We start from the raw sequence: 19907 nt of genomic DNA, 5'->3' as shown, positions 1-19907 counted from the left end.
ATCGGTTTGCTTCCAGAGCTTTTTGGGGGAAATTGTTGTGTTTTTTGGCCGAATCCGAATTCTTCTTCTACGTCTACGGCTTCTCTCTACTCCCTACCTTCAACCGGAGAGTTATGGAAAAATAGCGCCTTCAAATTTGGACTCGATGATGTCATCAGTCGTCGCCGGTCAGCTGCATTAGCGCAAAGCTGCTAGCGTTTGAAAATGTATAGCAAAATCTGTTTTATACATTTAAAAATATCGTACTAAAATACAAATTTTAAATACATTTGAATGTAAACTTCTTTGCTTCAAGGCACTAACACGTGAAGAAATCTTTGACACTTTCGTCAAAAAACGTATTTCTGACACTTCAATTGCCCCTACAATTGGAGGGGTAGGGAGAAGCCGGGGGGTAGGGGGAGAATTCCAATTCGGCCTTGGTGTTGGTTTTTTTATTTTCATTATTTTCATTTCTTTGGCCGTTTTTGTTTTCGCAGCAAAGTGTCGCTTTTGTGGATCATCACCATGATCATTGCATGGACTAATTTTGCTCCTCTTCTCTCCTCCCCTCCCCTCTGTCACTTCCTTTTCACCCTTCTGCCCCTCCCCCTTCCTGTATTTTTACCCTCCACTGATCATTTGTGATAATGGTCGACCACACTGCACTCTTTCTTTCTTTTCTTTCTGTCTCTCTGCACCTGTCCTTTGCTTTCTTGCTTATGGCAGCCACCCTTGCGTTCTCTCTTGCAGCAGCGGCAGCAGCCGCTCAGGGCCCCCGCCTCATAGCGGCGCCCACAGGTCAGGTGTTGCCTCCTCCATCACTCCGCCCCCCAACACCGGCCGGGGCGCCCATCATGAACCTCATCCGGCCCACTCAGATGGCTGCAATGCTGCCCAATGGCACCCCCACCCTGGTGCCTCCGACACCAGAAGCTGGCCTAATCTACACCACCCCTTATGAGTACCCTTACGCCTTGGCACCCACCTCCCTGCTGGAGTACCCCATCGAGCACAGTGGGGTTCTAGGTAAGAGAGCCTGGGGGAGCATGGGTACAGCCACCAGCTTTAGCCAGCCTGGACAGGAGGGCAGCTTGTTTTACCCCGGAGTCGGGGTGCTGGACGCAGCTTCCATGAGCCACAGTCAGGACTTGTTGAAAGGTAAATATGTCATGTCCACCTGAGGATCAAAACTTAAAGGGTGGAAGTGCTGGTGAAGGGGATGGGATTACCTGCAATGTGGCTCTTATGGACACTGCAAGGGGGGGGCAAACTTCTTACGGGAGGGCTAGGATGTTGGACGGGTTATTTCACTGTTTCGCTCACATTCTTGCCAAACGGAATCACTCTCAGGTTTACATTGCCTCTTTCTGTAAGGTTTATAGGAGGACTTGGCTCAGTGTGAACTGAAACACACTCCCATACATGCAGCGTGCTCTCTTACCCTTTCATTCAATGGCCTGAAGGCATATTCAGTCTGCCGGCAGATCCCCTTGGATTCTTGCAGCTTTTGAAATCATTTCTCTGTGCTGTTCTCTGCAGGCAGGCCTTGATGCCGGCAGATATTCCCTGTCTCACTCCCACTGGGGATGTTCATTAAATTCTTCCAGTCGTTCCTTTTTTTTCTCCGTTTTTTTCCCCGCTCTCCGTTGTCTTAGTTTCACCCCCGTTGAACTCCAGCCCCTTGCGCTTGTACCTGACATTCGTCTTGGTTTCTGTGTTAGGAGGACAGTTCAGTCTGAGGGAATAGATGGTATATTTAATCACCGTGGTGCTTAAAGCTCAATGCGTTTTCAACCAAAGAGACAACCGCTCATCAGTTTAGGAAATTGTCTTGAGCGCCATATGCTGCGCTAAAGCTATTTCCCACATTGACACACGAGAGGCTTAGTGAGTCAGCGTGCAGCTTCATGTTCGACACAGTTCTCCTCTAATGTTGTGCGCGGCATCATGTGGCAGCCGGAGATACAAGTGAGATTTTTAGCTGACCTGTGTTATCCGAGGGGCCTCTGGGAGACATGTGTAGAACAGACAGGGGCAGCCGACTGGCTTCTCTCTCTTTAACTCGAGGGTTACACCAGCTTAGTGCTTTTTATTTACTCACACTATCGATTGGTGCCTTCAGCAACACAGGGCCCTGTGGAACGCGCTCACACACCCGCGGACTCGGCTTGGCTGCATGCGGTACTGTATCTCCTCTTCTCGGAGAAGAAGGAAGCGTCAGGCCATCTGCTTTTCACAATTAGTGCTGCCACGAACCATTATTTTAATAGTCGACTAATCACCTATTATTTATTCCGATTATTCGATTAATTGCAAACATCTTAACCATTATTAGCGTTAAACTAACTAAAATTAGATATATAGCATTACCTGATGATAATGCTAGTGGGAATGCTATATCCAGAATTTTTTCAGCTGAAGATGCTAGTGCTGATGCAGAAATTGATAGTTAAAAACACTGAAGTTGATAGCTGAAAACGCTGAAGCTGATAGCCAGCTAAAATATTAGCTGGATGCCAAAATAGTCTAAACAATCCTACATTAGCCAAAATAGCTAGCATGTTATCTAAACTCCAAATTAGCCTTAAAAAACCAATCCTAAATTAGGCAAAACAGTTAACATTTGGCTTAAATATTAACAAAATTCTAAATTAGCCTTAAAAAAAAAGAAAAATCCTAAATTAGTCAAAATAGCTAGCATATAGCAGAAATATTAGCTAAACTCCAAATTAGCCTAAAAAAACAGAAAAATCCTAAATGAGCCAAAATGGCTAGAATGTAGCAGAAATATTAGCTAAATTCCAAATTAGAGTAAAAAACTGAAAAAATGCTAAATTAGCCAAAATAGCTAGCATCTAGCAGAAATATTAGCTTAACTCCAAATTAGCCTTAAAAAACCAATACTAAATTAGGCAAAACAGCTAACATTTGGCTTAAATATTAGCAAAATTCTAAATTAGCCTTAAAAAAACTGAAAAAATCCTAAATTAGTCAAAATAGCTAGCATATAGCAGAAATATTAGCTAAACTCCAAATTAGCCTAAAAAACAGAAAAATCCGAAATTAGCCAAAATAGCTAGAATGTAACAGAAATATTAGCTATACTCCAAATTAGCCTAAAATAAATGAAAAAAATCCTACATTTGCCAAAAAGGTTAGCATGTAGCAGAAATATTAGCTAAATTTCAAATTAGCCTAAAAAACTGAAAAAGTCCTAAATTAGCCTAAATAGCTAGCATCTAGCAGAAATATTAGCTTAACTCCAAGTATAAAAATCCTTAACAAAAGCCAAAACAGTTCGAAAAGCTAGCAGAAAGCCATTATAACTTTCAACTTTACTACACTTCAACTCCATAAAATATAAAGTAACGACAAATCGACGATTAAGTTAGTAGTAGACTATTTTAATAGTCGATTAGCCGTTGATTAGTCGACTAATCGTGGCAGCCCTAATCACAATAATTGCATAGCCATGAGCCAAAACGTTCTCTCGACGCTGCAACAAAATCTGTATTTTTATTCGAAGAAGCTTAATTTGTTTCTTCTAATTTTCGACTTACTTTTCTGCAAAGACGCAGTGACACGCTTGTTTGTGTCATGTACGCGGAGCCGCGTCGTCCACCCCGCGAGAAGGAAATCAGTTGTGACAAATATAGGAGGGGGTAAAAATGACAGCCTCTGCCTTCAGAGAGCAGATTGACCCGGAGAGAAACAGTGAGAAAATGAAGCAGAGAGGGAGAGGCAGGTGGTGTCTGGCACTATTCAATTACCATCAGAGTGTATTGGATTCCCCCGCCTTTCAAAATAAAGAGACAAATTTCTCTCAGCTCCCGCTGGATCCCACAGGAAGAATCACATTATTTTTCTAGAGTCTGTACCCTTTGCCTGCCCCCTTTTCAAAGAATTCCAGCGTATCTCAGCACTGTGGACTTTTAGTACTTAAGTTATGCATTTATAAATGCCAAACAAATCTCTAAAAAGATGTTTTTTGTACTTCATTTTTCTATATGTAAAAAAGAAAAACCAAGTGTGATGTCTAAATGTACTATAATCTGTATTTGTGTATTATTGTATTATCCAAGCATTATAAATGATAAATGTGAATGTTAATATTGTCAGAGATGACTTTTTTCCCCTTTTCAAAGTGAACGGTTTCTAACCTTGTGGACCTGTTACGATCTAGGTGCAATGGCTACTAAAGTGAGACGGCATGACACGCGGGTCCATCCTTACCAAAGGATTGTGACCGCTGACAGAGGTCAGTTTAGTCTCTATTGACTGATGCATTTCAATGATTTCTATGCCTATTATGCCTCAATGCCTTAGTTTAGAAATTGTCTATATTGTACGTTGTTTTTTTCCTACTCCAAACACCCACCAGCTAAATTGGTTGTGTGGTTTACACGATTTTGTTTACATGTTGTACTTAAATGCAGTAAGTGTGGACTTGTACATGTCAAAGCTCAGGCAAAAGTGATCTTAAGAGTTCAAGCAGCTGTGAAAGCAGGAAAGCTAAAGACTTAGCCGAGAGTATTCAAGGTGTATCGCGACATTCCTGATGTGAGATTAGAGCCTCAGACGAAGCAGCCTTGTTCCCATACACGACTTATCTCCTCGGCTCTTAAGGAGCGAGGAAAAGGAGATGCATTTCTGTTCTGTATCGGAGGACAGTTACCCCGGCTGCTTTCAGGCGCCATTTCACTCCGGGTTGTTTCCATATATTTTTGTTATTTTTGTTAGCAGAGGTGGACACGCACAGACATTTGCTAATGTAGTTTGCGTGTATTGAAATAAAGCTAAACAACTTTTCTTTATCATTTCCATTGTACATGAGGTACTGTCATTTTATATTTGAGCCTTTTTATATCTAATGTATTTATGTTTTTTCTGTATATTTATATTATATAAAAAATTACTGCTAAATAAAGAGAAAGAATCGGAAAGCAGCGATTCATCTCTTCATTGCACATGTGCCACTAGTCAGTTATCCCTCACATAACATTAGTTATTTTTTAATAAGTCTCCTTACCACTAATCACGCTGTTTGTAACTTGCACTTCAAAGAAACTAAAACGCTGCATTTTTGGTTTATTTAATTTCCGTTTGACCTTTGTCTGCTTCTTTTTTTGTGTTATAAATGAAACCATCGAGGCTAATCTGATTAAAGAGTCAGGCTTAGCAGTTTTGGATCATGACCACATCATCAAATTAGCCCAGTTCATCTGGTAGCGGCAGGGAGATTAGCAGCTCAGAGATTAGGATCATTTTTATTGTTTAAATGATGTCATTCCGATCTCTTCTTGCTGACACTAATATCCTTTCTATCTTTTTTTTCTGTTTGTTTTTTTGTTTTTGTTTCTAACCACCTAGCCGCCACCGGCAACTAACACATGACCTTCTGACCTCTGAACTCTTCACCCAATGACGAGCCGCCCCAAGCCTGCCTGCTGATCAGTTAACTGGTAATTGCCTTTTGCTAGCCTCTCGGACGCAAGAGAGGAAGAGAGCGGCGCCTGCCCGTAAAGTTACCCTAACTTTCTGACAAAACAAAAAGCTAGAAATCGACTCCGAATCTTCACTGAAACACAACAAAAACCCAACAAAGTTTTGTATTATTGTTTGTTTTTGTTTTTTTTGTTGTTTTTTTTTTCCCCTGTGTTCATTGAGTTTACTTCCCATTCTTTCTCTTTCTTTTTCTTCATGAATCAGGGTGGATGTGTTTGCGGTATATATTCCTCATGAAATCTGCACTGAATTATATAGCAATAAAGCCCCCACCCCAACCAACCGACCCCACCCCGTTGGAACTGCTCTGATTCGGTGACCTCATTCGTTTCTGTCCAACATCTTAAGAATGTGACGCCAGCCATTTTGGTTTAAAAAGCCGAGTCACCTCCAGATGCACCCAACCCCCCTCCCTACTGAAACATGTCCCAGGAGCGCCCCTCCCCCAGTAAAACACCCACCTACTGCAAGAGAAAAAGAAATGGAGGGAAAGAGAACACTCACAATAACTGTTTGATTTCTGTCATTCTCCACATGTACTTCAGTTGTTGAGCTCTGTGTTGTAATTATAAGCTGACACATTCTGGGTGTGCCCCTCTAAACAGCTTTCTGTCTGTTTTTAAAAAGCATGGCCTAAATGATCGCAGAAGGAGCTTTTATTTTTATCATTTCTGTTTTTATTTTATTTTCCCCCTTTTGTCTTGTTTTAATGCTTTTTTTTTCTTAAATTTGGTTCACTAATTAGCCTAGCTCTTGAGCTGAGTCGCTAAAACGATTTTAAGCTATGGTCACATACACAATACGGCGCAACCAAACTTGCTGAGAAGCTAGCAGCATTTCCGCGTGTGCGACCATAGCTTAAATAAAAACAGTGTCCTGTTTGAGGCAGGCCGATGAAAGGCGAGATGGGAGGAAGCGTTTGGGTTGTTGGGTCTGTGCGCATGTGTGTGTGCTTTTTAATGATACTACATTGAAAGTAGGGTGTGGCGAGGCGTCGGGGGCGTTGTTTATTAGCAGCTACGCCCCCGCCCACACTACACCCACTCTACAGTGCCTGATGTATTTAGAAAAAAAAAATATCTCAAGTTAGCTGAGCTGTGATAACAAAGACAAAAAAAAGTATTGTGTGCATATTTAGCCAAAGGGTTCTCCAGTGAATTATATATCTGCAATTATGCATTTGTCTCCTAGAGGGCTCTCCTTGGAGTTTGCCACCTGTTTTTTTAAATTTTTTTTTAATTTTAGCTGAAACAGACGGTCAGATGAGTTTGGACCCATTTTACCGCTCAGTCCTTTTTATTTTTATTTTTTTCATAAATACAGGCGTTTAACACTAAATAACAGGCTAATACAAATAACTAGGAACAAGGACACTGATGTGGTGTACATAAAACAAGTCATATCAGTTGCACTGAAAAGCAGCTGTTTCTTTTTAGTATTTTTCTCTTTTTTTAGCTCAAATTTAGACGATTTTGTTGTTGATTTATGTTTAACTCCAGTGGGTCATCTTATGTCATTCTGGGTGCTCATGACCTAACCCTTCCTTTTTCTTTAATTTTAATTTTTTTTTTTTTGTTTAGCATGTTTAAACTTTGTCACCAGTGCATCCACAATGTGTCACACCTTCCTCTGATCCCAGAGTCTACGGTCTTGTTCAACTTTCTCAAGAAAAATAGGATGTGAAAGCCATGCCTGCCTGTTCAAATTGCTTTATACATATGTCTCACACGTATATATAAGAATATAAATACAAATGTAGATATGTCATTGCAGAAGAGAACAAAAAATAGATAATTTTACAGGGTGCTGGAGAGAAAAAAAAAATTTGAAAAATCTATTTTTGGCAATTTTAGCTTTTGATACTTTTACTTGCAGTTATAAAATCATAAAGAAAAAAAAAAAGTTCCAAACAGTATAGACCGTCAAAGCGAGTGGGTGAGGAATTAAAAAAATACATGAATAAAGTGCTGTTATGGTAAATCGGATTGAAAAGGAAGACGAAGACCAAACCCTGGAAAGCTGGTGAAATCATGACGGAACGGATCAAACTGAAGTGCCTTATCAACAGTGGTTTCTGTTTCCTAGTATTCCAGTTGTGTTCAATAGTATCCAGCACCCGCTAAGATGGCGCAGAGAGGGACGGCTAGTGTTACACGCCGGGGAGCTCCGCCGCACGGCGCCGCGACCCGAGTTACTCTATGCAAAAAGAATAGCAGTCGTTTTGACCAGCTAAAATATGTGCCATGGTTTTGTCTTCCTGAATTTGTTTTTTTTTCCTTTACTTGATGGCCCTTTACTCTGCTGTATGAGCAGCTTTGGTTTTTAGATTTTACTGATCATATGAAATATTGTATTGATTTTTTTATTTTATTTTGGTGACTGTGACAAACCTCTTGGAACAAAAATGAACTGCCAACAAGTTTATCTGCCAGAACATATTTTGATCATGAGCTGAGAAAAATACATATGAATCCAGACAGTTGGATTGGTCGCTTTGTTTCAACAGCCGAAAAATAAAAATAAAAATGAACAAACTTTCTATCAGGAGTGGTTTTATGACCCAGAAGGCGCTTTCGGCTTTTGAAACAAGCGTCCATAAGGTGAAAGGAGGAAATCTTTGATCCGATCCGAACTTTGTTTTTCTATTCATAGCTCTTTCATCATGCTGTTACACCGAAAGGTCAATGATTCTTTTTTTTTTCCTTTTTCAGTGTTATTATTTTTCTAATTGAAATGCAATATTAAAAATGGAGCAAGAGATGGCAATTCAGCATTTGACAGTATTAAGAAAATTCCCTCTGCAATGTTACAACTTGCTGTGTCATTGTGAAAGGCTGGATAAGTCCATCAGGTGAAAGATGACTCTAAAGATCTCTCTGGCCTGCCTACTACATGTATGATAATGTAATTAATAGCCATTGTTACAGGTTTATAATGTATTTTTCTAATCTCATTTTATATGTATTATAATCATGTTTCTGAGTGATTTTTTTTTTTTTTAAATGAAACCCACTGCAACTCCTCTCTTCCTCCCCCTCTTCTTCATCCTAGACTGTCTCTAGTGGGGAGTGTTGCCTTTTCCCTGTTTTTATTTTTATTTTTTTGCCAAATCCCAGCTTGTTTAACTCATAGCTACTTTATTAGTTTCCTTGTCATAAGTATTTTTACATGCTTGCATTTAGTTTTCATGGTGTATGCTGTTATTTTTTCTTATTAACCTCTTGGCATTTATTTTAATAAAACATTCTTAGTAAGAATTTTACTAACTTGCTGATATTTTGTCTTGTGTTTTTAACCAGTCTCATGAATGTATTTACCGGTCTAACACGATTAAAACCAGCGTCTGACCCGCCCCCACTCCTCCTCCGAGCGCCACACACTTCTTAAAAAACATAAAAATGTAAAAACTCACTCACACAACAACAACAACCTGGCGGGAAGAAGAGTCTCCACCCGTCCCTTCCGCTCACACTTTCCACCCTTGCCGCTGCTCCTCAACTCCTCTATTATTCGCCACTGACCCCGACGGGATGGCAGGAAGTAAGGGGGGTGTGAGCTGCACGATGCTTGAGGTCACTCACAGCTTTCTGAAAAAAAAAAAGAGGTTTTGTGATTAAAAACTGCTAAAAAACTCTAACCATTAACCGGTGGAGCAATAATGACTGCACATTAGTCCTGCTGTGAAAACGTAAAGCAGATCATCTCATAAATAAATCGAGCTGCTCCTCAGGGTAAGTTTCTCAGTGACAGTTGTGTAAAGCTGTCGTGTTTTGTTGCGTTCTGTTCCGACTCGATAGCAGCATCACAATTATCCCGAGCTTTCATCTGTTCCAATTCAGCTTATTCTGGTTAAAGCTAATTCTGGGCCATCCGGGAGCTTCTTTAACGCTCGCAAACACATCGCTGCACAACGCCGGGCGCTTTGGGATCAAAAATGTTTCTTTCTTTCTATGCAAAAGTGCTGATTCGAGGTTTAGCAGCTGCCTTTTTCTGTGTGTGTGTTTGTGCCCGAGTCCACTCAGCTTCTGCCTTCAACACCAGCAGAAAGATTAACTTTATTAATCCCGGTCATTGTTTTCACACACTGAATGGCGCCGCAACACCCTTTTTTTTTTTTCCTCCTCTTTGGGCACAAAGACGTCTTTTAACGTCTCAGTGAGTAAAATGAGCTAACATCTCCTCTAAAGTTAACCTTTTTTTGGTCTTTTGGGGAAGTTTTTTAACAGGCAAAATGAATTTCAAACATAAATCCGATTGATTTTAATATTCTAAAATGACCTAAAATCCACCCATTAGCTGTGGAAAGGCTGATTGATTGTAATGTGCACCTCTTATATCCTAAAGCAGGGGTCCCCAAACCACGGCCCGCATCAGGCCCACCTCCACATTTGGCCCGTTAGCTAATATTTCAGCTACATGCTAGCTGTTTTGGCTAATTTAGGCTTTTTTACAGTTTTTAGGCCAATTTGGAGTTTGGCTAATATTTTAGCTACATGCTAGCTGATTTGGGTAATTTAGGATTTTTTTTCCTTTTTTTAGGCTAATTTGAAAATTACCTAGTATTTTAGCTACATGCTATCTGTTTTGGCTACATTACACATTTTACCAGTTTTTTTAGGCTAATTTAGCTAATGTTTTAGCTGCGTGCTAACTGTTTTGGCTAATTTAAGCTTTTTTCAGTTTTTTTAGGCAAATTTGGAGTTTAGCTAACATTACAGCTACATACAAGCTGTTTTGGCTAATTTAGGCTTTTTTTTATTTTTGTAAGCTAATCTGGAGATTTACTAGTATTTTAGCGTTATGCTAGCTGTTTTGGCTAAATTACACATTTTTACCAATTTTTTAGACTAATTTGGCATTCATCTTATATTTCAGCTACTTCCTAGCTGTTTTGGCTACATTACTCATTTTACATTTTTTTAGGCTAATTTGGAGTTTAGCTAACATTACAGCTACATACAAGCTGTTTTGGCTAATTTAGGCTTTTTTTCATTTTTCGTAAGATAATCTGGAGATTTGCTAGTATTTTACCATTATGCTAGCTGTTTTTGCCAAATTATAAATTTTATAAATTTTTAGGCTAATTTGGAGTTTAGCTAACACTACAGCTACATACTAGCTGTTTTGGCTAATTTAGGCTTTTTTCATTTTTTGTAAGCTAATCTGGGGATTTGCTAGTATTTTAGCGTTATGCTAGTTGTTTTGGCTAAATTACAAATTTTTACCAATTTAGACTAATTTGGCATTTAGCCTATATTTCAGCTACTTGCTAGCTGTTTTGACTAATTCAGAATTTTTTTCCCAGTTTTTTAGGCTAATTTGGCATTTAGCTTATATTTCAGCTACTTCCTAGCTGTTTTGGCTAAATTATGCATTTTACCATTTTTTTAGGCTAATTTGGCATGTAACTTATACTTTAGTTACATGCTAGCTGTTTTGGGTAATTTCGATTTTTTTTGTTTTTTAGGCTAATTTGGCATTTCGCTAATATTTTAGCTAGCTATCAGCATCAGCGTTTTCACCTATTAGCTTCAGCCATTTCAGCTATCAACTTCAGCGTTTTCAGCTATTAGCTTCCGTGTTTTTATTTAACAATTTCAGCATCTTCAGCTGTCAGCACTAGCATTAGCATTTACTTTAGCATTATTGCAGGTAATGCTATATATAAATCTTTTAAAATGTTTTAGTATTTTTTTTCAATGAAGATTACAGGAATTAATTATTTAAAATTTGGCTATCTGTGGCTTTCTGGGAAACTATAAATGTTTACGCTTAGACGGAGAAGAGAACAGTTATGTGGCCCTCAAGAAAAAGTTTGGGGTCCCCTGTCCTAAAGCACAATGCACAGTCCATCAGGAAGTGCCTTTTTTAGCCCTTTTACTGCCATTTTTGTCGTCTTTTCTGCTAATAATCAAGATTTTTTTTTATTTTATCCATTCAACCTCAGATAAGTTGACTTCAGTGTGGCAGTACACAGCCGGTGGACACTCCAGCTCAGGCAGATTTCTCTGTGCCTTTCAGATCTGTCGCAGGGCATTGTGCTTTTTATTTTTAAATTTACTAACAGACTTTTTCACAATCTTTTTATTTCCTGTTTAACAAACATTCCTCCAATGAGTTAAACAGCATGTCAGTATTTTCCTCAGCGATGTATACTCAGGTGGTAAAAACTACCAAAACAAGAATGGGTATTTTTTTTTTTTTAAGTCCCACTGGAGTTTTTGTGTCCTCTTTATGCGTTTTTTCTAAAATTATACTCGTATGGATATATATAAACTGTAAGTTTCTCAATCATATAGTGGTGCACTAATACCTGTGAGATTTGCTCTTTTTTTGTGGAATTGTAATTTTACATGTGAAGTAGATTTTTGTGTGTGTTTTAATGTTTTTATGGAAGGAGACACTTTTGAGACGAGTGTCAGACATGTAATGCCAGTTTTTGTTGCTCACGCCAAAAGGAAACAAAAAAAACCCGACAAATGTCAAGTGTGCAATAAAGAACCATATTTACAAGCTTCTTCTGACTTCTCTACCTGCACTGCTGCTTTGCTTCCGTGTCGCTGACGCCGTTGCTTCGGTTCACGCCCACTTTGAAGGTAGGTGAACCAAAAATCCCTCATCTCAACACAAAAAATGTTTCAGAGGTGCAACAGTTCACTTCAACTTTAATCAATTATTCTGCATCTGCAGTTAAACATTTTTTTTTAAAGTAAACTGAACTGTAATAATTTTTAAAAACTGTTTTAAATTCTTTTCCTTAAAGCTCCACACAGAATTGCACCTAAATAATAAATACATTTAAAAATACTATTTATTATTTCTTTATCTGGAGCTCCAAATTCTATACATGGTTTTGTTTTTAGGGGGAAAGAAAATGTAAATATATTTATCAATGCATTTCCTAAATACCATTTAGAAAGATCAAAACTTGTGTAGAAGAAAAGGAAAAACAGATTTTTCACTAAAATCCATGAAACCAACAACTTTGATTAGTCTTCAAAAGAGGAAAGTATTATTTTTTTTCATTTTAAAAATAAAAATGTTGTGTCCTTGTGTGTTTTCTTGCTTCTTGTGTGATTATTTAACAAAATTATTGTCTTATTAACACTTTAGTAACTTATTGCTTAATATTGACGGTACTAAGGCCCAAACTGGCAACAAAACTCCTTTTCTTTGAAACAAAAAGGCAGCATTTTCTGGTTTAGTTGTAATAAAACTTGCTTTGCGTAGAAATGCATTAAGTAGAATGGTTGTGAATGGGAGGTAGAGTAAGATAATAATCGAAACTTTACATATAATTGTATTTTCTGTTAATTTAAAATTAGAAAGAGGCTCTTATACAAGTCCATATGGGATTTATGCCTCATTTTTTTCAGTTTTGTTGCTAAAACTGAACACTTTTTTCTGAAGTCGATGTCTGATATGAACCTAAGCGCTCAAAGGTGCAAGAGTTCACTTCGACTTAAATTTTTCTGCATCTGCAGTTGCACTTTTTTTTTTTTGCAGTAAATTGAACTGTAATAATCTTTAGAAACTGTTTTGAAGGAACTCCCTTAAAGCTGCACACATAAATACACATATAAGAAATATATTTGAAAATACTGTTTCATATCTTCTTATCTGGAGCTTAAAGTTCCATCTGTGGTTTGTTTTTCAGGGAAAATAAAAACATTTATAAATTTAACAATGTATCGAGGAGTTACTATTTAGAAAATTAAAAATATACTGTAGAAGAAAATTAAAAAGATGTGATTGTTCTCAAAAATTCATGAAACCAACAACTTTTACTAAGTTTCAAAAAAGGAAATAAGCATTTGTATTTTGTTTCATTTCCATTTTTAAATAAAAATGTTGAGTCCTTGTGTGTTTTCTTGCTCCTTGTGTGATTAATTAATGAAATCATTGTTTTATTAAACAAAAAAAAAAAAACTTTGGTCACTTATTGCTTAATATTGATGATACTAAGGCCCAATCTGGCAACAAAACTCATTTTCTTGGAAACAAATGGGTAACATTTTATGGTTTAGCTCTAATATTATTTACCATGTGCCAATATGTATTATGTAGAATGGTTATGAATGGGAGGTAGAGTAAAACAATCATCTAAACTTTAAATATAATTGTTATTTATGTTAATTTAAAATCTTGTTAAGTAGAGGTTCTAATATATGGACTTTTATGGGGTTTTTTGCTTCTTCCTGCACATACTTTTATGTATTTTTATACCCGTTTTTTTGCAATATGTTTTATGAGTGTAAATAAATACATTTTAAAGTATGTTTTATTTTATAATATATTAATCGGATTTTTTATTTTATTTTTTTGTTAAAGATGCCACCCTTAAACATTTAAACGTCTCATCTTCTGTATTGATTTGTCCCGTTTCCAAAGCGTCCTTCCGTATGACTTCTTGTGCAGATCCGGCTCTTCCAGGGAAGTTCTGCTCACTTTTTCATCCCAAAATTCTCCTTACTTGTTGAAGCGCTCCTCTGACACCATCTCCTCTGTTTGGAGGATGGAGCCGCCGAATGGGCGGGTGGGGGGAGCGGTGCTTCACGAGGAGGGCTGCAGGAAGTGACTTTAATGTCACGCAGGAAGCAGGGAGTGAGATTGAAAGGAGAGGAGGAGATGGAGGGTGCTGATGGTGGGTTTGGCTCCCAGGAAGTCGCATCAAAGGGACATTTGTCACCGAGGACAGCTGGGGCTAGAGTCGGGCGGGCGAGGGGGGGCAGGATGCGCATGCGCCCGTTTTGAATGGATAGAGTGGAAGGGTTGCATCAGTAGACACAAATGAAGCATGTGCCTGTGGAGTGAATGTGGGGCATTCATCAAAGTGCAGCTGCTTCTCTCAGGCTGGCTGTGTGGTGACTTGTTTCCGGGGGGGGTCAGGCTTCTCCTCACTCCTGCGTGGAGTGACACAAGAGAGCAGCTGGATTTTGTGGCTCAGCAGAAGAAGGCCTTCACTGTTGTGTTTCTGGTTCCTCGTTCTAAAATTTGCCACCTTTGTAACCAAAAATTCTTGTGACAGCGAAGGAGGAAAGTCTGTCCGAGAAATTGGCAGATGTCCTGAATTCTCCTGACTTGACTGTCAGGAAAAACCGAAAAAGACATCACTCCACAACTGGATTGTCGCACACATTCCCATTGATGCACAAATGCCACTTTAAAAAATGAATCTGCTGAGGGAACTGTCATGCCACCCCTGCTGGGTGGAAGTGATGAATCTTCCTGTCCAGAGCGGCAGGTCCTGCTTCTGTGCTGACTGATCTGGACAGGTGTGAGTGCGGCGAGCCTGCGGTGCCACCTACCGCTGACAGAGGATGTCTAACAGGTGTGTGTCCCGTGTCAGATGTTGCCTTCGCCTGCAGACACACACACAGGTACACAATAAGTAAACGGTGACACACTTCCTTCTGCATTTGGATCAAGCCAAATGGGCTGAAAATGTGAGCCGTTCTGTTGAAGTAGAGATTCACTTTCGATTCGAACCACGATTTTGTTTTACAAAAGGGTAACAGAACATCACAGTTGGAGGAAAAGTTACTCTCAGCACAGATTTGAAAAATGCAAAAAATGCTGCCAGCTAGCATCATAAGCTAATAAATGCTAACGCATTAAGCAAACAATCCCACGTTCGCTGTATTCAACGTCAATCACACTAAACCACTGTTGTCTAAGTGGAAAGTTGTGCAAGCCAGTAGATTTTTGACAATCAAAGGCAACACACCTACGAGCCATGCTAACGCTAGCACAATGTTACAGATTCAAAACTGGGCGGGGCTTTTGTACTGGAGGTACAGAGCGTGATGATGTCTGAAACTTCTAAAATGACGTGGCGATGAAACCAGTCGACCGACCACAAAATTCAACTGTAATACCTCGTATCAACCAGTAGGGGGCAGCACACTGACGATTTTAGACTATAATTTCAGGAATTAATCAGATTTATTTTAAATAGTCAAAAATGTGGCAACAGACAGCATTTTTAAAGTCTCATTTATAGAGATCAACCAAATAAATTTGATTTAGTGTTTGGTTTATGATGCGAGCGCCGCTGTCTTTACGTAACTTTAAAAGTGCGAGAGGAAACCCCACTGCAGGCGTTCATGTCCCGCGTCTGGGGTCAGGTCTCTGGAGAGTGTTGCGAGGTCGGCAGCAGAGTCTGTAGCTAATATGAGCCGTCTGCTGTAGCTAGCCCGCTACCGCATCGCGCCCGAGCTGTAACGCTAGCCGTGTGAGCCGTGGTTAGCCTTTAATTTGATGAAAAACCATCTCTATTGGCTTATTACACTAAGCCCCGTGTAAAGTATTAAAAAAAAGTAATCAATGCAACCAGGAAATCAGACTAATTCCTGAGGGAGAGAGGGAGCAGACTATTTCATGGTAGAGGAAGGGAGCAAACTATTTCATGGTAGAGGAAGGGAGCAAACTATTTCATGGAGGAAAGAAGGAACAGACTATTTCCTGGGAGAGGAAGAGAACAGACTATTTCCTGGTGGAGGAAGGGAACAGACTATTTCCTGGTGGAGGAAGAGAACAGACTATTTCCTGGTGGAGGAAGGGAACAGACTATTTCATGGTGGAGAGAAGGAACAGACTATTTCCTTGGAGAGAGAGGGAGCAGACTATTTCCTGGGGGAGGAAAGGAGCAGACTATTTCCTGGTGGAGAGAAGAAACAGACTATTTCCTTGGAGAGAGAGGGAGCAGACTATTTCCTGGGGGAGGAAAGGAGCAGACTATTTCCTGGGGGAGGAAAGGAGCAGACTATTTCCTGGGGGAGGAAAGGAGCAGACTCTTTCCTGGGGGAGGAAAGGAGCAGACTATTTCCTGGGAGAGGAAGGGAACAGATTATTTCATGGTGGAGAGAAGGAACAGACTATTTCCTTGGAGAGAGAGGGAGCAGACTATTTCCTGGGGGACGAAAGGAGCAGACTATTTCCTGGTGGAGGAAGAGAACAGACTATTTCCTGGGGGAGGAAAGGAACTGACTATTTCCTGGGGGAGAGAGAGAGCAGACTATTTCATGGTGGAAAATGGGGGAAGACTATTTACTGGTGCAAGAAGGGAACAGACTATTTACTGGTGAAAAGGGAGGGGAGACTTTCCTGGAGGAAAGAGTGAGCGACAAATTAGGAGAACTGGTTTGGTTTTTTGAGAATAAACTGAAAGATGCATCTGTCTCCGGAAAAATGATCTGCATTAAAGCAAAAACAATTTTTTTATATAGAGATTAATGATGCTTCAAAGAGAAAACGTTCACATTCAGTGCTAATCAGAACAGCGTTCTCATCATTTCAATAAATCCTGAAATGTTCATCTGGCGTTGTCTACATTTTTTGACAGAATTTCATCACAAAATGAACATTTTAGCCATCACCATTCTGTCTGTGCCACATTTTGGTGTAAACACCCCAGCTTCACAGAATGTATATCAACATTTAAAAAAAAATAATGTTTTTTTTTTCGTGGGTGACATGCTGATTAAGACAACTCTAGGATGACATCATGAAATGGTGACGAAGCAAAAGGCGGAGCCTCAGAGATCGAGTCGTTTTACTTCCAGGTATAAAAAGAGTTCCCAAAAATAACTCATATTTCATAAATAATTTGTTTTTTAGTGTTCCAAAGGCAATATATGATCATATATATGGATATAGTTCACTCTTAAAGACTAAAGATTAAAAAAAATCCAAAATCAGTTTTGAAATAAATTTTCCATTTGCTGCTCGTGACTTCATGAGTATGAAATCCAGCAGGAAATCTAGTAACTTCCAGTAAGTAAACAGCTTCAGCATTCCACTAGATCATTATTATTCTGAGTTACAGTCTGGTTAAGTCTAAAGCTAAATGATTGTGTGTGAAAGTCTTTCCCACATGACCATCGATTATGGATAAAGCTAATTAGCCTGCATTTATACGATTCTAATAGCCTAATTACCTGGTATTGTATGCACGACAGTGTCTTTAGGAGGAAATTGTTCTCTGAGATGACTTTTCTATTTCTGTACCGTTCCGTTGGTGCTGTTTTAATGGAACTTCTGTTGACTTCATTGTTGGCTTGTCCAACAGAGAATAATCTGCAAACAGAACGGGTGTGTTTAATTTGCTTTTTATTCATCTGCGCGTGTTTCTTCTGCCTCAGAGCGGCGTTCCTGATTGAGTTCGGTCATGCAGATGTAAACACGAGGAAGGGCGGTCACCATAAAAGCAGCTTCACAAGAGCTGAAACTTCACTTTCCTTTGAAGAAAGCTCGGCCCTCTGATGGGAGATGACCTTCCTCTGACTCGGCTTGAACTCCAGCCGTGTAAACACTTCTCCGCGCACTCATACATAAACACAAACGAAAAAAAAAGCTCCCACCCTTCCCATTCCGACTGAGAAATATTTGCGCCGCTGCAAAAATAACTCAAAATCCTGCATGTAGGAGGAGAGAAAGGACTGTGTGTGTTTGCATGCCTGCACACTGCCTGTGTGTGTGTGTGTGTGTGCAGGTGTGTTGGCGCCAGGCTTCCCTTTGAAACAGCACAATGCTGTAAGCATGTGTCTGTGTGTGAGCTCACCCTGGGAAATGAAAACGCTGACCCAATTTAATACACCTGTGTCCCCCTGCACTTTGGCCCACCACTCTATCACACACACACACACACACACACACTCCAACACCACATTATCCAGGCTCTCTGACATGCTGATTAATTTTAGCCAAAGAAATAGCCGCTTTTGAGTCTGATCACAAAGATTACAACGCTGAGCACAGAATTCAAGGTTTGTTTTGAGCTGTTTTCCTCTTAGACATACATGTATTTACCTCCTAAAACGTGTTTACCAAGACGCGGTAACCTCTCTAAATTAAATATGAAGCATTAATAATGAATGCGGACGTACAGCGGAAGCAGCAGGTGAAAGTTACTCTGACATTATTTGTTTTCAAGAGGATGTTTGGTGTCGTAACCCCGCGTACTGGGTGGGTTCCCCCCTCACACGGAGTTCCCAGCATGCCACTGGGGTCCTGCCGAGACCCTGGGAGTAGAGTGGCCTCACGCTGAGCCCTGAGGCGCTAATGAACTTCCTGCCATAAAGCCTTCACACACATTGACATAATCTCCTCAAGACTAAATGTGTTTGTTGCGGTTAGAAATCGGTCCAGGATTCGTAGCTCCAGCACGAGACAGGAATTATACAGATTTACAATCAGAGTAAACTGGAGAAAATTGTATTTTTTCTTCAGTTTTTTTTTATCTTGAATGAATCTGTCCTGTCAGATTTGCGTCAGCACTAAATCTCAGCACTCCAGCGGGCGTTGATGATTGAATGTGCCACAATGAAATCCAGACCCTGTTTTCCTTTCTTCATGGAAACATCTGTTTTTGTGTCAAACCTGCTCAGTTCTTTTTCTCAGCTCCTTTAATCTATTACCAGTGTTGGCAGAAACGTATCACAAAAGTAATCTATTACAGCAAATGTGTCAAAGTCAAGGCCCAGGGGCCGGATCCGGCCCACTGGGTAATTCTATCCGGCCCTCCAGAACATTTTATTCTATTGTTATTATTGACCCGATGTTATCTTGTGCTCATTTCTAACTTGTTTAATTTTGACAAAATATATTTAATTTATGGAGAGTAAAATATTGAAAGTTATTTAAGGTTTAAGTTGATTTATTCTGTAATAATATTCCTGCCTTTTTATTATTCATAATTATGTTAAGTTATGATTTTAAAGTTTTAAAAATTGCCATTCTTTTGGACTACTTCAGCATTTACTTACATTTTTCAGGCTATTTTGGAGTTTAGCTAAAATTTCAGCAACATGCTAGCTGCTTTGGCTAATTTAAGCTTTTTTTTTTTTTTNCTTAGCTATTTTCTTAGCTACATGCTAGTGTAACCAGCTCAGCCTTGGTGCTGGCTGGTCCCGGACGATCTCTGCGTTGTGTTCGTTTGTTTTAGACAACAGGACAGCCGACTTGTCTTTGATTCTGTTTATTTTCTGTACATGAAAAATGGCGATGGTCAGACACCGAAAGGCTCCCGCTCGCATGTCACATACAGCACGCTCGGATGTGTCTCACAGCTAACTAATAAAATATAATTTACAAAATAAATTTAGAACAAAATTACGTACCTGTGCATGAAAAATGGCGATGGTCAGACACCGAAAGGCTCCCGCTTGCATGTCACAAACAGCACGCTACAAAAAATAAAAAGTTCGTTTAACATACTTGCATTAGCTAACCCAAAATACATCAAGGTAACAAAGAAACACCCAAATTACAGAAAACAAAATAATATTTCCCAAGACATGAATTCAAAATGGAGAAATACATAATTAAAACAGAGTGCTGTAAAAATGCGACCTACTTCGGGCGTGTCTGTGTCACAACTAATAAAGTTTTGTTGCTGCACAACTGATACAGACACAAAC

General features: G+C 39.4%; 1 protein-coding gene and 1 long non-coding RNA gene across 8 annotated transcripts in view; one reads left to right on the top strand and one right to left on the bottom strand.

The window, feature by feature from the left end:
- Positions 1 to 7439, top strand: part of qkia (QKI, KH domain containing, RNA binding a) — a 76214-nt gene extending 68775 nt beyond the window's left edge. Inside the window, exons 6-8 of one of the 7 annotated variants that reach the window (XM_024293249.2) lie at positions 733 to 1008; positions 4166 to 4240; positions 5353 to 7439. In XM_024293249.2, coding sequence (XP_024149017.1) covers positions 733 to 1008; positions 4166 to 4240; positions 5353 to 5369 — 368 coding nt within the window. In that variant the 3' untranslated portion in view covers positions 5370 to 7439. Of the gene's footprint in view, positions 1 to 708; positions 1141 to 4165 lie in introns of all 7 variants that reach the window. The other 6 variants (XM_024293085.2, XM_024292847.1, XM_024292932.2 and 3 more) reach the window with 6 other exon arrangements.
- A 1034-nt stretch (positions 7440 to 8473) lies between these two features.
- Positions 8474 to 19859, bottom strand: LOC112159319. Its single transcript, XR_002921467.2, has 4 exons — positions 19844 to 19859; positions 19608 to 19673; positions 14796 to 14849; positions 8474 to 9074 (listed from the first exon to the last, which is right to left on the bottom strand). It is a non-coding gene; the product is annotated as an uncharacterized LOC112159319 (long non-coding RNA).
- Between the last annotated feature and the right edge of the window lie 48 nt (positions 19860 to 19907).

The sequence above is a fragment of the Oryzias melastigma genome, linkage group LG22, assembly GCF_002922805.2.
Source record: "Oryzias melastigma strain HK-1 linkage group LG22, ASM292280v2, whole genome shotgun sequence".
NCBI lineage: Eukaryota > Metazoa > Chordata > Actinopteri > Beloniformes > Adrianichthyidae > Oryzias > Oryzias melastigma.
This window is presented reverse-complemented; position numbering and strand designations above follow the sequence as displayed.